General features: G+C 42.2%; 1 protein-coding gene and 1 long non-coding RNA gene across 2 annotated transcripts; one reads left to right on the top strand and one right to left on the bottom strand.

Moving 5' to 3' along the window:
- Positions 1 to 4,759: 4,759 nt before the first annotated feature.
- On the top strand, positions 4,760 to 13,337 carry LOC108448017. Its single transcript, XR_001863787.1, has 3 exons — positions 4,760 to 5,503; positions 8,345 to 8,533; positions 13,193 to 13,337. It is a non-coding gene; the product is annotated as an uncharacterized LOC108448017 (long non-coding RNA).
- COQ3 (coenzyme Q3, methyltransferase) lies at positions 9,578 to 18,038 on the bottom strand. The gene is made up of 6 exons (XM_008637913.2): positions 17,225 to 18,038; positions 16,704 to 16,856; positions 16,443 to 16,542; positions 14,601 to 14,843; positions 13,231 to 13,390; positions 9,578 to 11,831 (listed from the first exon to the last, which is right to left on the bottom strand). The coding sequence occupies exons 1-6, from the start codon at positions 17,380 to 17,382 to the stop codon at positions 11,614 to 11,616; spliced, it is 1,032 nt and encodes a 343-aa protein (XP_008636135.2). The 5' UTR covers positions 17,383 to 18,038; the 3' UTR covers positions 9,578 to 11,613.

The following is an 18,038-nucleotide window of genomic DNA, read 5'->3' on the forward strand; positions in this document are numbered from 1 at the left end:
TGGGGAGGAGAAGGAGGGGATGGGGTGGACCGGGCCGGGTGTGTCCTGCCCTGCCCTTGCGGAGTACCCCGGGCCTGGCAGTCGCTGTCCAAAATTGAGGTCGAGGAGCCGCTGTGCCACGCTCGGGGGGTTGCCTGTGAGCCGGCCCTGTGAAAATGCCTCAGGTCCGAGCATCGCCGCGCTGCTCCTGGAGGAACAGAAGCCTCGGATTCACCCTGTATTTGGGACAAAAAAAACGCCCTCCCCGTGCCTGGCCGCAGCTGAGCATTGTCACACTGTGTCTGTCAACACCGCGGCAATTTTCTTTTTATTATTCTGGTGCTCGATGAGGTGACTGAGAAAAACACTTCTGTGAGCAGAAATGGAAGCAAAATGGCTTCAAAGCAAACCCCTTGGCCCACAAGGTCATGAGATTTTATTGGCACTGGGGGTCCCGGCATTCCCTTGCCTCCGGGCTCCCTGCTGCAGTAGGATCTTTGCGTACGCCGTGATGGCATGAGCAGGACTTCCCCTATGTTCTGCCAAATATCCTCGGCTCTGCATATCACACCAAACCCAAAAGAGTGTCCTTTGTTTTTTGAGTAATATCACTACCTAAACAGTCCTTTGTCAAATGCTGTGGTGTGTACATAGCTGCTCCAAAATGCTCCCACAAGTTGGATATTTTATTATGCCATCAGGTGCAAGAGAAGTGACCTTATCATTAATACAAATGGACCAACTTTCAGTGTCCAGGAGGGATGGATAGAGTCTGTGGCTAGGGCTTTGTAGATGCTTTACCTCGGGATGTGGGACAAAGGAGGCGAATGAGGAAAAGGAAGTCCCTGAGCAAACTCATGAAGTTCAGATCCATATAGTGACTTCTCCAAGTGCCAATTGTGGCCAGTTTTGTGTTTAATTTTGCTGTGCAACATCAGTGAGAGCAATATGAAGTTGTGTCAGGAGATGTTTAGGTTGGATATTAGAAAAAGGTTCTCCACCCAGAGGGTGTTTGAGCACTGGAACAGGCTCCCCAGGGAAGTGGTCACAGCACCAAGCCTTGCAGAGTCTGTGTTCTCAGGTGTGATTCTTGACATTGTCCTGTGCAGGGCCGGGAGTTGGACTTCTGTGACCCTTGTGGTTCCTTCCAACTCAGGACATTCTATGATTCTGTGATTCTGTGAACTGCCTCCTGCCTGCCCTCACCAGGGAAGGCTGATTGTGCTCTGACACTTTCCTGCAGTAGCTCCTTGCAGCATTTTGTTTTATTGCTCACTTTTAACTTGTTGTTCACACATATTCAGTAGCCACAGGCTGCCATGCAAGTATGTTTGATACTGTGCTGACATTCTGCTCTCAGGAGTCAATGGGATCAGAGAGGTCCCAGTAAATCTCATTCCAAATACATCTTGTACCCTCCAAAACATGCTGCACTTCTTTGCACTCATCCTTAGCAAGGTGCTGGCTGAACAGCTTCTGCATAGCTTTTGAGCCATCCCACATGACAGGTGATGCACAGGTAATGAAAGAAGAGTGGAAAGTGAAAGCAGCAGCCTTTTCATGCCGCAGCTGATCATTTGCAGCATACAGTTTTGTTAAATTCTTAAAACCGGGCAATGAAGAGACAAAGAAGGAAAGTGCTTTTTCTCTGTTACAGCACCTGAAATCTCAGGCTGAAGATTTGTTTCAAGTGGCAGATGGCCTAATAAATCTGGACTGTCACAGTCTGGTAGCTGGCCTCAGCTTTTGTTCCTGCATGGGAATTGCTTGCTGTGTTACTGATAAGAGGGATCCAGTTACAGATGGGATCTAAGTTTCTGTGAGGGCAGGGAGAGGTCCTGGGCATCCACATCCCAGCTGCTGGCACTGCTTGACTTTCAGAGACAAATGAGCTATCCTAAAATCTGTGTTTTAATCAATGGCCAGCACAAGTGGGGAAGACCTGTGGGGGAGAGGAGAGAGGGAAGACCGGAGTAAATCTTTCACCTCCCAGTGCAGACCCAGAAAAGTTAAGTAAAACAGGATGCTCTGAAAATCAATGCTGTGTTTTGGTAGTCTAGCTTGTACCTGGTTGCCCCAGGATTGTTAGAGCAGGACTTCAGTCAGGCATTTAACATTTACTCAGTAAGGGTACTTCTACCCTACTTTTGGCAAAGGACTTTATGCTGTGTTAATCCTGTTCTGAATATGGTGTTGCCCAGAAGCTGTGAGGGTCCAAAACACAGTGATGCCTCCTAAAACTGTGTGGGAAGCCTCAGCAACAGAGCACATGTGCCTCATGGTATTTCAGATACAGATCTGCATAGATACCCCAGCAGCTTTGCTGTCCTGCTTATAAACGGGATTTTTGGAGGTTGGTTGTGACCTGCATGGTGCTGACCAGATCTGGCCATTTAAAATTGACCATTGCAGGTCCCAATGTCACACCTCGTTTGCCAGAGTTTAACAGCAAATAAAGAACATGGCTAAAACACAAGTACCCTCATACCTGTCCCACACTAGGTTGTCTCGCTAGTGGTGCTCTGACAGCTTCTCTTCCTTCAGGTTTCAAAGTTTTCTGCCAGCAGGTATTGAATCCATTTGGCCTGGCAGCCTGGTAGTCAAGTTTATCAGCAGGCAAGACAGCAAAAAGTATGTCCTTAGCCTGCCTTTTCCCTGGTTGTGGAAGAAAGCAGTGTCCATTCCTTCAGGCACTGCTGCCTGTGGCCAATGACTTGTATTAGACAGGATTATTAGCTGGTAGCAGTGCCCAGGAACCCAAGTATTACTTTCTGCTCCTGTGCTTTGCAGGTGCCACAGTCTGGGTGGTTCCTGAGATAAGGTCTGATATTCCCAAATTTTCCTCAAAGAGACTCACAAGTGATGCCCACTGCACTGGCAGCTGTCTTGCTCAGGGAGGGTGGGAATCCATCTCTGCATGTTTGCTAAATTACCACCATTCACTTTTTTGAGTGGGGAAAATGAGAGCTAAGGGTGATACACTCACAGCCTGTCTGGCTGCGAACACACACCGAGTGCAGCACAGACTGGAACAGTCATCCCTCAGATACATCACACAGAGCAAAACAAGATCTAATACATGGAAGTACACTTCTATTTGTAGTCTGTTCTAGTGCAGCTGTCTAAAGGAAGACAGAGTAACAGAATAAGTAGATTTTTCTAGTTAGCATAAATCTAAGCTTAATTTGTTATATAGCAAGTCAGATTTTTCTTCCGAAGTCTGCAGTTTGATTTGGGGGCAGGAAGGCACTTACAAAGTTGCTAGATTCTGTACATTGGCATAAAGACTCTTGATCTTCATTACTTTTTTTTTTCCTGTAATGTCCTTGAGTTCGTTGCACATCTTTAAAAAAGCCTGAGGTTACCATGGCAGGCTGCCCACAGAGGTGGCATCAGGTGTGGAAACCACAGTCTGAACCCAGTGGTTGTGATGGGACTCTACAGAGTGCCAGTGCACAAGCTGTCCCATCTGTGTTTTAGCCAACAACTACGTAAGCTTTTTAAAAATCAGAGCTCATGCTCTGAGCTCATGCTTACCACAGGTTTAACTTTCATGTGCTGCTGCCAGCTGGGTTTGAACAGCAGATTCACTTGCCAGATCTCCGCTGGGGCTTCAAGAAACAGGGCCACCCATTTTCCACTCGCTTCCCGCACTGGTATCATCCATGGCTCCTACTCGCTGCCTCTCTCTCTTCCAAGTGCTCCAAGGTTGTGCAGCATGGAGCTTTGAACAGCTCCATGAATCAGTATAGGTTGGTTTTACAGGTTGTTCTGCCTGAGGCGAAAGCACCTTGCTGTGCCCTTGAACAGGGACTGGCTGTCCCCAGCCCAGGCAGGGCTCTGACTTTTGTATTGCCGGGGTTCATCCAGTGGTATGGAAATGCTTTCCTTCTCTTTGAAGTACCCAAACTTACTGAGCCCTTCGCTGCAGATGACATAATTTAATGGATTTTGTGGTGAGGGCTCAGTTTATGAGAGGGTGAAAAAAGGCTTTTTCATCACCAGCAAGCTTCCAGGATCCTTCTGCAACAATTGCTGACTGCTGCCAGGATCGGTTTTGTTGTAATATTAATGATCTCTCAGGGCAGTTTGAGTTTCATAAACACATCTTTTTAATTATTCAGATAAAAATAGCCACGGTATAGATGCAAAACAGTAATTCAGTTTGGATTTAGAAAAGGAGCTAATGATAACTTACTTAGTTAATGACCCACAAAGGTACAAATGCAGAACATCCAGAATCTAAACTACTTCTGTGCTATATGGAAGTGTGTGTATGTAAGTACACATTAAGTGCAATTCCAGCAGTTCTCCAGAGTTTGCTTTGCACTTGCTAGTAAACAAAGCCACTTTCTAAGGCAACACATACCCTGAGACTGCTCTGAATGATGTAACTCAAGTTCCTCGCTTTCATGGGAAAAAAACCCCAAGGCTTTACATGAAACCTCCTGCTTTCTGCAGGTGGAAGTACTCAGGCTGGTAGCTGAGTATAGCTGACAGCTACAGACCTACAGTCTCACAATTCTTTAGTTGTTTTTAATTTTACTACTCTATTTTACAAGCTTTTTGGACAACTGACAACCCTCACAATGTCATGGGGGCAGTTACATGATTTATAGTCAGATCTCTCATATAAAACTTTCTCAATAGCAGAATAGTGGTGGGAACCTGCTACAGATTGCTTGCCATAGCCTGGTGCAGTAGTTCCCAGTCTTTGCCCATTTATAAGTGCTCTCTGATTTACAGCATCTTCAGAAGAAGTAAGATTTGCAGTACATACTGCTGTGACCTGGTTGGAATCTCAGTTCGTATTTAACTAATAATAGAGATGTATGAAGTTTTTGCAGATTTCCTTACACAGATTTCCTTTCCTTACCATATTTACTCTTTTCAAGAGATCTGTATGGTCTTCAGGTTTTACCCTGCTAAGTAAGAAGTGTTGGTTTTTTGTGGGAAAATGAGTTGTTTTAATGCATCTGCCTTAGATTTGCTTGCAACTAGCCTAAGGTGGTAATAGAGGTAAAAGCACTGGCTGCTGCAGGCACTGCAAAACAGAACAAAGTACATTAGGGAAAACAAACTCTGCCAACCCAGAGCAATAGGGCCACAAAATGGGAAGAGGAGATCATTCCAGCATGACACATTTGTCTGCAAATAAACTCTCAGCTGAAGGCAGTGGGAGGGGAATGAGAAGGGACAGGATCAGAGAGGAGGAGAGACTCTTCCAGAGGCCATACTCCTGAGGCCAAGGCTGTGTTTTCATCTCCCAAGAGCTCTGGAAATAAAGATGGATGGGAGAGACAGCGACAGAGCCAATGGCCTGCAATCTGCATCCTCCAAGAAGGTGAACTGTTGAGCACTGTAGAAGATAGGATTTTGGTTCATTATTAATTTGGTTCTGGAAAAAAATGCTTGTTAAGTAATCCTGTAGACAGAAGTTTTTTTCTTATCCACAGGTAAGATTCAATAAGGGAGAGATGCTGCACAACCCACACAGGAATGCTGTCCTACCTAGACAGGCCAGGTAAAGTTTCTTTCATTGCCTGCCATGAAGTTTTTCAGCCTGTGTAGCTTCCTCCCTTTGTTATCCTTTCAAGGGACATCATCTCATCTGACAACACCTTCAGAAACTTTGGTGTCTTCATCTGGGGCCTCACGCTTCCTCTGGAGAAGGCAAAACCAAGGTTTCTCCAGAGTACTTTGTCTTCAGCCATAGCAGTGTGAACCAAATCCCATCCTACACACACACATTTCTTCTTAGTGAACACCTTTTGTTGGCAGCTTTGGCAGGACTTTTCTTACTATGGTGTACTGAGAAATGCTGTTCTGGTGATTCTAAATTCAAGGGGTCATTTTTCCTGGCTGCAGAACAGACGCCTCTGGACAAGTCCATGATCAGAGAACCACCTCAGTATTCCAAAGCTTTGTGCTTTTGAGAAGTTAGATGGTCTCGTTGTTAGGACTGGGAGAGCTGAGGAGGAGGGTAATGAACACGTACCTCTCTTTGACATTGAAAGGAAAGCCAGTAGTGCTTTGTTTAGAAAGAACAACATAGGGCTTTCCTGGTTTTTAACATCCCCGAGTGTGGGAGAGACTCAATGCTCAGTGTTCCTGCAGCAGTGGCAGGCACTCGGTGGCTGTGGACGTGCTCATCCAGGTCAGGACCTCCTCAGTTACAGCTGGGGACAAAGGCAGGGAGCACCCCGAAGGGATTCCCCCAGGGGTAGCCAGTTCCTCTCAGTTTTGTAAAGCATAACTTAGGGTGGATCATGGGAGGCTAGGCACTGAGCTGACACTTCTGCAACAGCTGAAAGGCAAAGCTGGAAATTAAACCCCATGTTTCAGTCCTGGGGCTATGCTTCATCAGAGGGCATTCAAGGTAAATCTACAAATTTGCATTTGAGTTGGATACATCCTTCTGAGGCATCCTTTATTGTACGTTTTGTTTTATATGTCTGCAGATTGTATGTGCATATTCTAACTCAGGAAAATAAACACCCTATCATTTTCTCTATGTTCTACTATTGTAAAGTTTTATAATACAACTACCATACAAGGCAATGTTAGCAATTCAATCTCTGAATTATTTTGGGATTGTTTTTTGGTTTTGTTTGTTTAGGGTTTCTTTAACATACCTCATGAGAGTTTCAGATTTATTAATGGAACACTAATGATTTTCACAATCCTTTTAAGAAGAAAAAAGTATTATGTCTTTTTAGAACAAGTGAATATTGATCATACTGCTGGAGTGACTCCATGGGGGAATACAAGCACAATAAAATGGAGATCAAATTATATATCCTGAATTCCTAATGCACTGAGAGGTGGCTGTGCAATTAATGCTTGTGTAAGTCAAGACAGGTCAGGTGATTTTACAGTCTAAGTGAAATCCCAGCCATTCTAGCTAGATTATAACATGACATTTTATATTGCTTCAGTGGAACCTTAAAAATAAGGTTACTGTCAGCACAAACTTTAAGTGATTAGAATTTTGTCCTGTAACCTGGAGAACACCATGAATGAGAGATCTGTCCGCAGCTCATGATTAGTAAGTCACAGACCTCAGCAAGGGTGTAGGCATTTGGAATGAGGCATTGGAGGTTAATGTGCAAAAGCAAGTGGGAGACTGTGAACACCTGAACTGTTATGCTTCGGTCTGACACAGAGCCACTCTCCCAACCATCAGTAGTTCCTCTTCAAAGGCACACTAGAACCAGACTGCCCTCTATACCTCTCCTTCACATTTCTTCTCTCCATCAGAATCATACTTATCTTCCAGGCATCACTCATACTCCTATTTCTGGCTGTTCAATCCTCTCCCCCATTCCAGGTACTCCTGGGCACCTCTCAAACCCCTGCAAATACAGTATCAGCACTCACATAATAATTCATGTTCTGTCTCACTTTTTCTCCTCCAGTCTGCTTCATCAGGCTGGCTCATTACAGACACTGAGTCTTCTGACTTCTGAACTTCTAGACTGCATGGGATTATTCCTTTCAAGCCTTTATTAAAAGTGCATGAAAAATAAGTTTGTTTGTTGCTTTTTTTTAAATTAAAGCTGAGATTTCAACACAGTGAAAAACTTCAGAAGCCCTTTTCAGAAAAACTTCCAAGAAGATATTCATTATTCTTATCTCAACTCACAGCCACTGCACATTTCCTTTCCCACTCCTTTCTCTTTTTTACCATTCCTGAGGAACCTGACACAGGGTTTTAGTGGAAATGTAATGAAAGAAACTGTCAAGTCCTGCAAAAATGGCTATAAAATGTCACTGGACCACAAAGGAAAAATGGGCAATAAGATAGCATAATGGGAGCCATGGAAACTTCAAGTTGTATTGTTATTTTAAAAGGAGATTAAATGCAGATCTCCTCTGAGGCTCTCATACTACTCCAGTTGGGATTGAGCACAATAAATGTTTCAATTATTATCTGAATGTGCTGTTCTACAAGACAGGCTGAGCCAACCTAAAAGCTTACTGCCCCTCAAGGAGCTGTTGTGTCCCACCTTCTCCCTGTCCATTTACTCTCCAGTGCTCACCTCCCAAATGGCACTAGTCCTCCAGAGTGGGAAAATTCAGCTCCCTGAACAGCGCAACCACCAGCAGCATCCCATGGAAACATTATAAGGAAAGGAAAGAAAGCAAAAAACATATTTACGCCTCGGACAAGAATCAATCTCAGCAAAGAGCTGGAACTGGGACCATGTGGAGCAATGTGGGAGAGATGAAACAACACAACAAGCCAAACCACAGCTGAGTAGCTGAGACCACCCAGAACACCATTGTTTTCTCTGCTGGATTTTTTTTTTTTTTTTTTTTTTTTTGCAGGATCAGCTCCTTACTCTGATTTGGTTTTTTGCAGAAATAAATGGCTGGTAACAGGAGAGTCAAGGGTATGCAACTAAAAGAAAACACAGAGGCTGAAAAAGACCCCAAATACAGTTTTTTCCCTATCTCAAGGCAAGAATCACCTCCTGTCTCACTCCTAGTCCTGGGAGCATGGCTGCTGCTATAACATTGCTTTTTTTCACTTCCTACCACCACTGTGCCTGTAAGTATTGAAGCTATGGCTCCATAAACATGAACAAGTTGCAAAATGAAAGACAAAAGATGTGCGAATTTATTTGATTTAAATTCTTTCCATTTCAATAGCATCTATGAAATTTCTGCAGCAGCTGGGCTAAGCAAAGTGTGAAAACTTCATTGATTTTCTATGTACAGATTTTAAGATAAGTTTCTGGAGCACAAGTGCATAGTACATATTCACTGCATAGTACTGAATTTGATTACACTGTGCCAGTTGCACGTGTATGAAAAAGGTAGGGATATGAAAAAATAAAACCAGTTCACAAGGTGTAGGATATTTTTGTACTGTTTGTTATCTCACTAAAATTCTTTCTACCCTTTCTAGCATTTCTAGCTTAAGACAAGGTTGTTTTAAGCTGAGGGGTAAAATATAGCCAGAACAGTTAGGATACTAGGCAGGAGAAGAAAACTGAGGGGTAAGGACTGGGGATGGAGCATATCAGAACATCTGCCAATATACTATAGGTACAAGGACCTGTTCAAGCAGTCCCCACTCCTTTGTCCACACTGCTCACAAAACTCTCCTGGATTGACAGGGCTCCAATACACATGTAGGAGCAGAAGAGTAGGTGCTTGTGGTAAGGTTTTTGTCAAAACCAGAGGTTTTGGTTTTTTGGGTTTTTTCTGGATAACCAGGTCCACGTGCTTGTCATTTAAATGCCAGCCATTGTTCATTAGGTACAGAACCCCTCTTGTGAGCCTGGACAGAGAACCCAGGCAGCATCAAAGGCTTTTTGTGCTATGTGCAATAGAAATAACAGTGAAAAAAACCCCAAAACGAAACACCCCTTCCCTAGGTGGTTCACAGTTTAATGAAAAATTACAAGGAAGTAACAAGTAATTGACTTAAGAATTGGATTAGATCCTTGTGTGTCCCTTTCAGCTCAGAATATTCTGTGATTCTATGAAGTAAATGAGGAAAAATGTAAAGGATGAGAAAGCCAGGATAACAGCTAGTCAGTTGCATAAACAGCTGGACTAAGGGCTCTTAAAGAAAACAAAAATCAACTCTTTCTATTCCAGTTTTATAACATTATTTTTATTTCACTTGACAAGACTCAAAACTAATCAGTGGAGGGGAGACCACCTCTTGGGGGATGTTTCTAGTGGGCTACCTGAGGAATCTGTCCAGGTCTCAGTGCTTTTCAGAGCTGCTGGCAAAATTTGAAACGAGTCATACAGTTGTAGTAACTTTGATTGACATTGGTAATTTGGTTAGGGGAACTCACTGGAGCCATATGGTTTAACATGCCTGAACACACTGTTAGGAGCAAAGACCACCTAGCTACCAACCAGCTTAGCAAAGGTTAGCTCCTTTGACTCCACTTTTTCTGCCAGCGTCACTCCTCTCCTAAACACTGTGCACCACACATGCATGGTATGCATGACCAATGGAGAAGAGATTCCCTTGCAGAACAAAGTCAGGCAGACAGGGAATGTCTCCTAATGCATTAGTGATATGTTGCAGCCATTTCCACTGTCGTGCTCCAGAAACAGTGTTTACCACACAACTTCAGTGAACTCAGAAACTCACATGTAGTGGTAATACCTGTAGAGATAATCTCAGACCACCATTCTAAGAGAAAATTAAGGGGTGACAACTCAAAACTGCAGCTGACAGAGGTACTTAAGCATAAAAATGAGTATGTTAAGACATCACTGGTGAGGTTCCAAGGTTAAACCACTTCAACTGATGAACCTTCAGAACAATTTACGTACTGGTATAGTGGCTTCTCCATCACTGAACTCCTAACACGATGATGAGTCTTCTTCTTGAATCCAAGCTATAGCCCAAAGAAATATTATGAAGCAGAGCTTATTGTGATGGAAGCAATCACACCAGATACTACTTCTTGATCTTTAACAGCTATGAATTACTATTATTTCCATTATAAATCAGCTGTATTCTTCTGGGCATCATCAGGTCCATCATGAAACTTGGATCTGAAGGCAACATGCAGATACAGCATGCAAATGTGTAAAACCAGAATGCAAATGTGTAAAAAGCTAATTTAGCCCACCACACCTCTACAGTAGGAGAAATGCACGAGCAACCTAAACAGGGAGAAAAATAAGGGGGGGGAAGAAAAGAAAAAAAAAGTTTCATTTTCATCCCTGCAACCAAAAACAAGACACCTTTCCAGCTGTATACAAGCTGAAAGAAAAAGGAGAAAGATGGAAATAGATGCAGTCATAGACACACCAACGACACTTTATTTAGAAAGTTCTGTTTCATTGTAAATGACTTTTCCTTACCCAGGCTCTAGAGCATTAAAACTAAATAGGTATGGCACTTCAGTTCTAGGACAGACTGCTAATATGTCCTTTTTCTAGCATAAAGGTCTGGTTGCTTAGTAAAATTTTACCTGCAGCTTCTCTCTATTTGGGCAGAGGAGGAAAGTTAAAATAATAGGCACAGATACACATATCTTTAGGGTGAAGGGGCTTTGACAGCTGAGGCACTCTGGTCTCAAGAGACTCTTCCTCCACTGCACAATTACCTCATGTCAACTGCAGAAACAGCAGGACTCAACAGTAAAGGTTTGCTATTTTGTTGCCCCTCCTCAGGGAGAAAGGTGTATTACAGAAATAAGTGCTCGTAGCTCTTAAGTGTTTCATATATCTTAACAGACTTGAGTATCTGGAATACTTAAGGCATTTTATTTATCGTACAGCACTGTGGTTTTTAACTCATTCTACGCCATTATTCAATGGAGATCTGAGTCCCAGCAGGACTGAAAATGGCACCGCATAATAGAGCTTCCTCCAAGCTACCAACAGAATAATCTGCATTTCCCTTTCCAACAATTTGAAACTACTTTCTCATTAAAATACTTATTCTTTAAAAGCTTTGCTCATTTCAATCTTAACATACTCCTGAGATAGTAGGCACTTGTTTTCTTTGCGACTGCCCTAGATATTTGGCCAAAAATAGTGCAGGTATTATTGATGCAAACAGGAAGCTTGTTGTGAGTGAAGGTTTTATTGTGTCCATCTGAGTAAAAGCTCATTTTCTGTTCTAGTGACAGTCCATCACCACACATGTCAGACAGTGCCATCTGGGACAGTGCCAGCTGTGCCAGCTGTGGCCAAGCACTGTTGAATGTCTGTCTCTGGCGGGGCGTCTGTCGCGTGTGACCGTGCCCGAGCCCCAGACTTCACTGCGTGCAGTGCATAGTTCAGGCTCGTGCTCTCCATCCAGCCCCAGGAGCCCGAGAGCGGATTATACAACATCCCATTCACGGTCCTGACTGAAAAGCCATCTAGGAAAGAAAGAAGTCATATAAACCAACAGATGTTCTTAAATATTGTAAGTCACTGCAACATGAAGCTCTTTAGAACAGCAAGTCTGAAACACACTTCTTCCTCCAGGCTGGGGAGGAAGCTGGCCTTTGTCAGACACCCCCACATGCAGTGACACTGGCATCGCTGGTGACAGCAGGTCCTGCTCCTGGCAGTGGCTGCAACAGCTCTGTGCCAGGCTAGGCACCACCAGCAGCTACAGGGCTGTATTGGAAACCCCAGCCTCACACCTCCTCATCTGGGTGACTGGTAACGTTTTCTGTAGGTGGAGACATGCTTCAGATTGACATCACACACTCCAAAATCAAAATCTGAGCACATCTTTTCAAGGATTCTGCAGATTCCCTTTAGGAATGGAAAAATGTAAGAAAAAGGCACATGAATGCCATCAAGGACTCAGTGCAAATAGTTATTTATCACTCCTGGCTGAGCAGCACTCAGTTCACTGCATGGATCTCCTGTGTCCCAGCAGGATACAGGATGGAAGGCAGAAAACAAACACCCTATCAAAACAAATCACTCCACTGCACCTGCTTCTCCTTTCAAAGGAAGAACTGAAAGAACCACCAGTATTAGTCATATTCCTTATGGCATCACCGTAAAATGCCAGGAAAAGACCTTGCCAAGAGAATAGCTCCACTCATACTTCAGCTTCTTTGCAGTGAACTAGAGCAAAGTGAAATATTTGGTGAGAGGGTTTTAGAACATCTGCAGCAAAGCAGGGCAATGGGCAGAAGTCTTCCCAGCTCAGTGCCTTGTCTATTTTAAAAGCAATCAGATGAGGGTAACTTAATTAGAAATAATTAAAATCAGTATCACAGAGTTTCTCAAGAAGTGACTAATGAATTTGTGGTAGGTTTCATCTTCACATTTTGAAAGAAATCTTTTAGTAACATAACATGAATAGAGAACATGGAGCAGCAAACCAAAAATAAAAACGCCTCCTCCCAAAGGAAAGGCGACAAACAATGCAGTGGCAGCAGTGCAGCCCCAGAGTGCCAACACAGTTATTTCCTCAAACCTGACCTAGAGCATATGAACCACTTCAGAGCATACATTCTGCCACCAGAACACAATGGAAAATGTTGGAACTTTTAATTTAGGCTATTAAACAGAGGGCAGCTGCAACAGTGATTTTGTTCAAGTAATCACTGCATTCTTAGGATTCCACTTAATTTATTTTGTGCAAATTCCAGTAAGCAGCAGTGTCTTTAAACCAGGAATGATACTCTTAGTATACGACTGTTAACTCAAGCAGGAAAAGCTGTGTATTGTTGCTAGCACTCACCTCACCTAACTTAACCCTTTGCCCTTTGCACAGGATATCTCTGCATTCCCACCATCTGGCCTGAAACTTACTTGATTCCAGGAGGCGCTCCAGCTCTTCAGGGGAAACAAACTTCTCCCACTCATGTGTTCCTTCTGGTACAATCCCCATTATTTTTTCTGCAACCACAATTCCCAGGACGTAGGACAATTGTGTTTTATTGATTGTCGTAATGAATAAAGAACCTTCTGGCTAATTAAAAGATTAAAATGTTCAATTAGAATAGTATTTTTAGTATTTTTTAAAATTTGTAAATTTAATCACATTGAGACAGATAATTTGTCTACATCAATGTCTACACAATGCAAGAGTAAGAAGTCACTTCATCCCAGGATAGATATTTATGTGTCTAACATTTTAATACAAGAAAGAATATAATGTTCTAACAGTATGACTCAGGAATCTTCAAAGAATCAACACAATCAAGTCTTGGGTGGCCTAAAAACTATTCCCTAGCCCAAAGAACACCTAGAAAAGTCACTTATGATATTTCCTGCCCAGGAAATGGAAAAATAAAAGGTATTAAAGCATATTCAAATCCATTGAAAAAAAAAATACAAAAACAACAAAAACCCAATGAAGCAAAAAATCAAAACAAAACCACAAACCGCTTTTTTAATTGAAACCAAAGTAAAATGTGAAATGCTTCCTTAATTTTTGAGACTGCTGAATGCCATGCCATGCTTGTTTTAATAATTACATGGGCAAAGAAATAAAGCCAGAAACAAATTCTAATTAGTCCTTAAAGGACTGTTCGTTAGAAATAAGGGATAATTTTTTTGTCCCCAGCAGGCTAAAAATTAGTAGTGCATTCCATTGAAATAATTTATATTTCTTCTGATGACCAGAAAGATAAAGAGATTAAAGAAAAGCTACCACTTGTGTGCTGAGCCTACCATCCTTCTTTGCAAATGAACTAATATCAAGATGAATAACCAGCTGATTATTTCCAAAGCCTAACTAGACAAAAGCAAGCCAGGACCTTATCTGATGTGATGCTAGCACTGGAATAAAATCTTGTGTCAGAAACATCATTACAGAGTTCCCATGGAGTCTGAGCCACAGCTGTCCATCAACAGCAGTACTACCACATTTTCTCTCACCTGAGTGAAACCAGATGCAACCAGATTTCTTAAGGTCCTGATGCAATGCAACCCTGCAATGCTAGGCAATGCCCTAACACTTTTCTGAGGCTGAGTTGGGGAAATAAATTTCCTGTAACTTTAGTTAATGATGTTGGGAAGATGTATTTGCATCATGGGGAAGAATGGAAGGCACTTCTAGAACGTGCTTCTGACTTAGTGGAGAAATGTGTGCAAATGTGTTTTCACACTCCTTTTAAAAAGCCACAATAATAAAAGAGAATAAATATTCCCAATAATGAAAGCAAAAACTCTCTTACCTTTAACACCTGAGAGCAACACTTGATAAACATTTCAAGGTCAGCCACATGCTCCACTACTTCAGAAGCTACAATTACATCAAAGGTTTCCATAGACTCTTCCACAATCTCCTCCAGTGAACTGGACTTGTACTGTATTCTCTTGGCCAGGACCGGATCAAATGACTTGTGCCGATCTGCTGTGCTAATGTTGTCCTCCACAGGATCAATTCCAGTAACTGAAGCTCCCAGTCTACCTAAAGGCTAATAAAAAGGAGTGTAATTTATTCTCTGCATGAAAACAATTTACTTAAAGGTTTCTGAAACTGCAATGTACATACAAGATGAAGAGAGCACCCATCAGAGAATATGACAAACAACAGTAAATGATGAGAAGTGATCCAGCAGTTTTATGTTAAATGTTTATTAAAGCAAAAACAGCCTTAGATTTGGAGAGGTGGTGTTAATTTTCTTAGAAAATTATATACTGGACTATACGCACATCTAAATTGTCTTTTAGAATAATTTGTTCTGAATCCATTTTCTTACACCAAATAAAGATTTCTTCCACTACTACTCTCTGATAGAGGAAAAACAAAGGGGGAAAATCAACACAGTAATTAAAGGGGGGGAAAACAATGCCGTATTTAATTACTGTCATTACTTTCTTCAACATCCACCTGTAATGGTAAATCCTCATGTCTTTTTAATGGTAATTCAATATATGATTATCTCTGGGACTTTCTCACTGCTGAGAACTAAACACTGATGTTTACTAGGATAGCATCAGCCTTGGCTGTCACTCAGGTTTCTCCAGTGTCTTCTTACTCCAAGGTTAACACCTTAGTCATCACCTCTTTTGAAACTGAAACAGGCTGCAGAACATGACCACATGTATGATATTCCAACTTGAAATTCACCGGTTGTTCAGCCTGGGAAGGTGATGCAGCACACCAGTTTTGCCAGCATTGTTGGAGAGACCCCTCTCACAAGACTACAAGATTTTGCTCAAAAGAGGGGAAAAAAAAAAAGAAAGAAAACGTGGGAGAGATGCAGGTCCCTTTGTAACACCTCACTTCCGATGCTGATGAAGTTCCCAGATTAAGTCAGCCAGATCTGTAACCCTAAATTCACAAACCATCCCTAGTCTATTTAGATGGGACACAGCACTGTTCAGGGCCTGTGTGCACAGTGTTCCACCATGAACAGTAACTTCTCAATCCCAAGTTTGTGCAGACTTCTCTGGAAGCCCTTGTAGCACAGGGATTTCTACTGACAGGGATTTCTACTGACTTGTAGCACAGGGATTTCTACAGAAGATGTATGTCTTGGGTGCTTCTTGACGTTATTCCATGCATTTCCCATGAGATCAAATCAAAGGTGAAAATCCCCACCCCCATATAAAAAACTGAAGATAAGCAATTCAGAGAAATGAATGTGTAAGAACAAGTTTATAACAGAAATTACTTCTTTGGTAATGAGGACGTCACGATTCCAAGTATTCTTGCCCAGACTCATAAAGTAAAAAAAGAAAAATAAAAAAGGAAAACTCAAGGACTTTTTCATCATTCTTCCCCTCTCCTTTTCTTTACAGTGCTTGAAATCTTATTTTCCTGATGAACCTCAGAATTTTAGAATTTCTCATTACCAATTCCCTCATTCTCTGTAAACCACCACCACTATGCTAACCAAATACTCTGTGGGCTTTGTAAGAGTGCACTGCACTCTACTCAGTAACTAATATATTATAGAAGAGAAAAGGTCCTCCTTGGAGGATTAGAAATTAAGCAGTGTCATTAGTACAACAATTCAAATACCTTGCATGCTTTTTAACAAGAAAATGCAGAGCACATTGTTTCTTACCTCACTCAGCAGTCCTCCACCACAGCCCACATCAAGAATCTTGATTCCAGAAAGTGGATTTCCCGGATGATAATTACTACTCATGCTCAACAGAGTATCTCTGAAAGAAAAGGGATGTGATTAAGGTCAAACCCACAAGGTGCTTTAGCAGATGCAATATGTAGTTATCTTAAGTAATGGTAATTGGTTTTCTTTTACAATATTTTCTGAGGTTATGCAGAAATAGTACATATAAAAAAAAGTATGTCTTCAAAACTATACCTAATAAATGGCACTCTAATATCATTCATAGAATGAAGGGCTGCATATTCTCCTTCTTCATCCCACCACTTATGCGCAAGGAGCTGGAATTTTTTCATTTCCTTTGAATCCACTGATGAGTGTGAAGTGCTGAAAGGTCTCTTCACAATGAGCCTAAATAATGAAAGCTGAATGTCATTAAACCAATACTAATATTTCATGTCAGCTGAAATATGGGAAAAACAAATACTGCATTGGAAAATGCAAAAAGGCAAAACTCTTGTTTCTTTAGAGACTGGAGTTACACTTGTTTAGTAGCATACAGATACTACACTGGGTGGGTAACGTATCTTCCCAAACAGATGGCTGCACGCCTGTAATTTTTAAGTTGGTAATTAGTAAAATGAGAATAGGCCACATCAAACATTCAAACGCGTGAGATATAAAAACAGCTCCATGTGACACTGTTGTGAAGTCAAATAAAATTGTTACAGAAAAGGATAGTCCTTATCACGCAGGGTTATTTTAGGTACAATACTTACATGTTGCTTTTCATTCCAGTCAGAGAGACAGGCAAGGTACTACTGGATTTCAGTTGTATTTTCCTGTTGTAATCCTGAAGGATACCTCTCAGACCTGTCTGCAAAGACAGATCAGCATGGTCATCTGCATAAATAAAGGACAACCGAATGGAAAACATCAGCTTTACAAGAACTCAGAGGCAAACCACGTAGTTGCAAGAGTGCTTCTCCAGCAGAACACTAACCATGCAAATCTTCGCAAATTTGCTCACTATTGTACTTAGGGAGTTGGGAATTAAATAAAAAATGTGTGCTAGTTCACCACGCCTGTACTCCCCAAATTATGTACAATGCCATTTTTCACTGACTGAACGGAAAGGAACTTTTTATGCAACTGTTTCCGTTAATTTCCCCAAAATGTTTACTCTGACCGTAAGCTGTAGCAACACCGGGTTTATTATGTGCTGTAATGAGAAATACACACATGCACACTCATTTTGCATTGTACGAACTGGTAAGGAAACCTAAGCAAAAAACCCTCACGGACAGTGCACAGACAGGGCAGGGACACTATCCTGCAATTGTTCTCCACTCCTGCTTAGCCGACGCAGGGCTCTCCCTAGCACAGCGAACACTCGCTCACATCCAGCTGCTGCCTGGTTACCAACAGCCCCCAAATCCCAGCAATGCCTCACTGTACTCAGAGTAAACCATTCCCTGAAGATGACTTTAGGCCGCAGTGAGCGATGGAGCTATCTAGACACCTCTGGACTACAAAGGAGGCGGCAGAGGAACACCACCTTCCCAACGGGCCGGCGCTGGGCTGGCGCTGAGT

The sequence above is a fragment of the Corvus brachyrhynchos genome, unplaced genomic scaffold (assembly GCF_000691975.1).
Source record: "Corvus brachyrhynchos isolate BGI_N302 unplaced genomic scaffold, ASM69197v1 scaffold14, whole genome shotgun sequence".
In the NCBI taxonomy this organism is placed as follows: domain Eukaryota; kingdom Metazoa; phylum Chordata; class Aves; order Passeriformes; family Corvidae; genus Corvus; species Corvus brachyrhynchos.

Bases quoted from the DNA above. Each gene is read 5' to 3' on its own strand.
- COQ3 (XM_008637913.2), bottom strand. From the start codon at position 17,382: ATGTTTTCCATTCGGTTGTCCTTTATTTATGCAGATGACCATGCTGAT. The intron at 14,844-16,442 runs GTAAGAAACAAT...CCTTTTTATTAG, and splicing joins GTGGAGGACTGCTGAGTGAG to CCTTTAGGTAGACTGGGAGC. The intron at 11,832-13,230 runs GTAAGTTTCAGG...TTTCTTTCCTAG, and splicing joins GGAGCGCCTCCTGGAATCAA to ATGGCTTTTCAGTCAGGACC.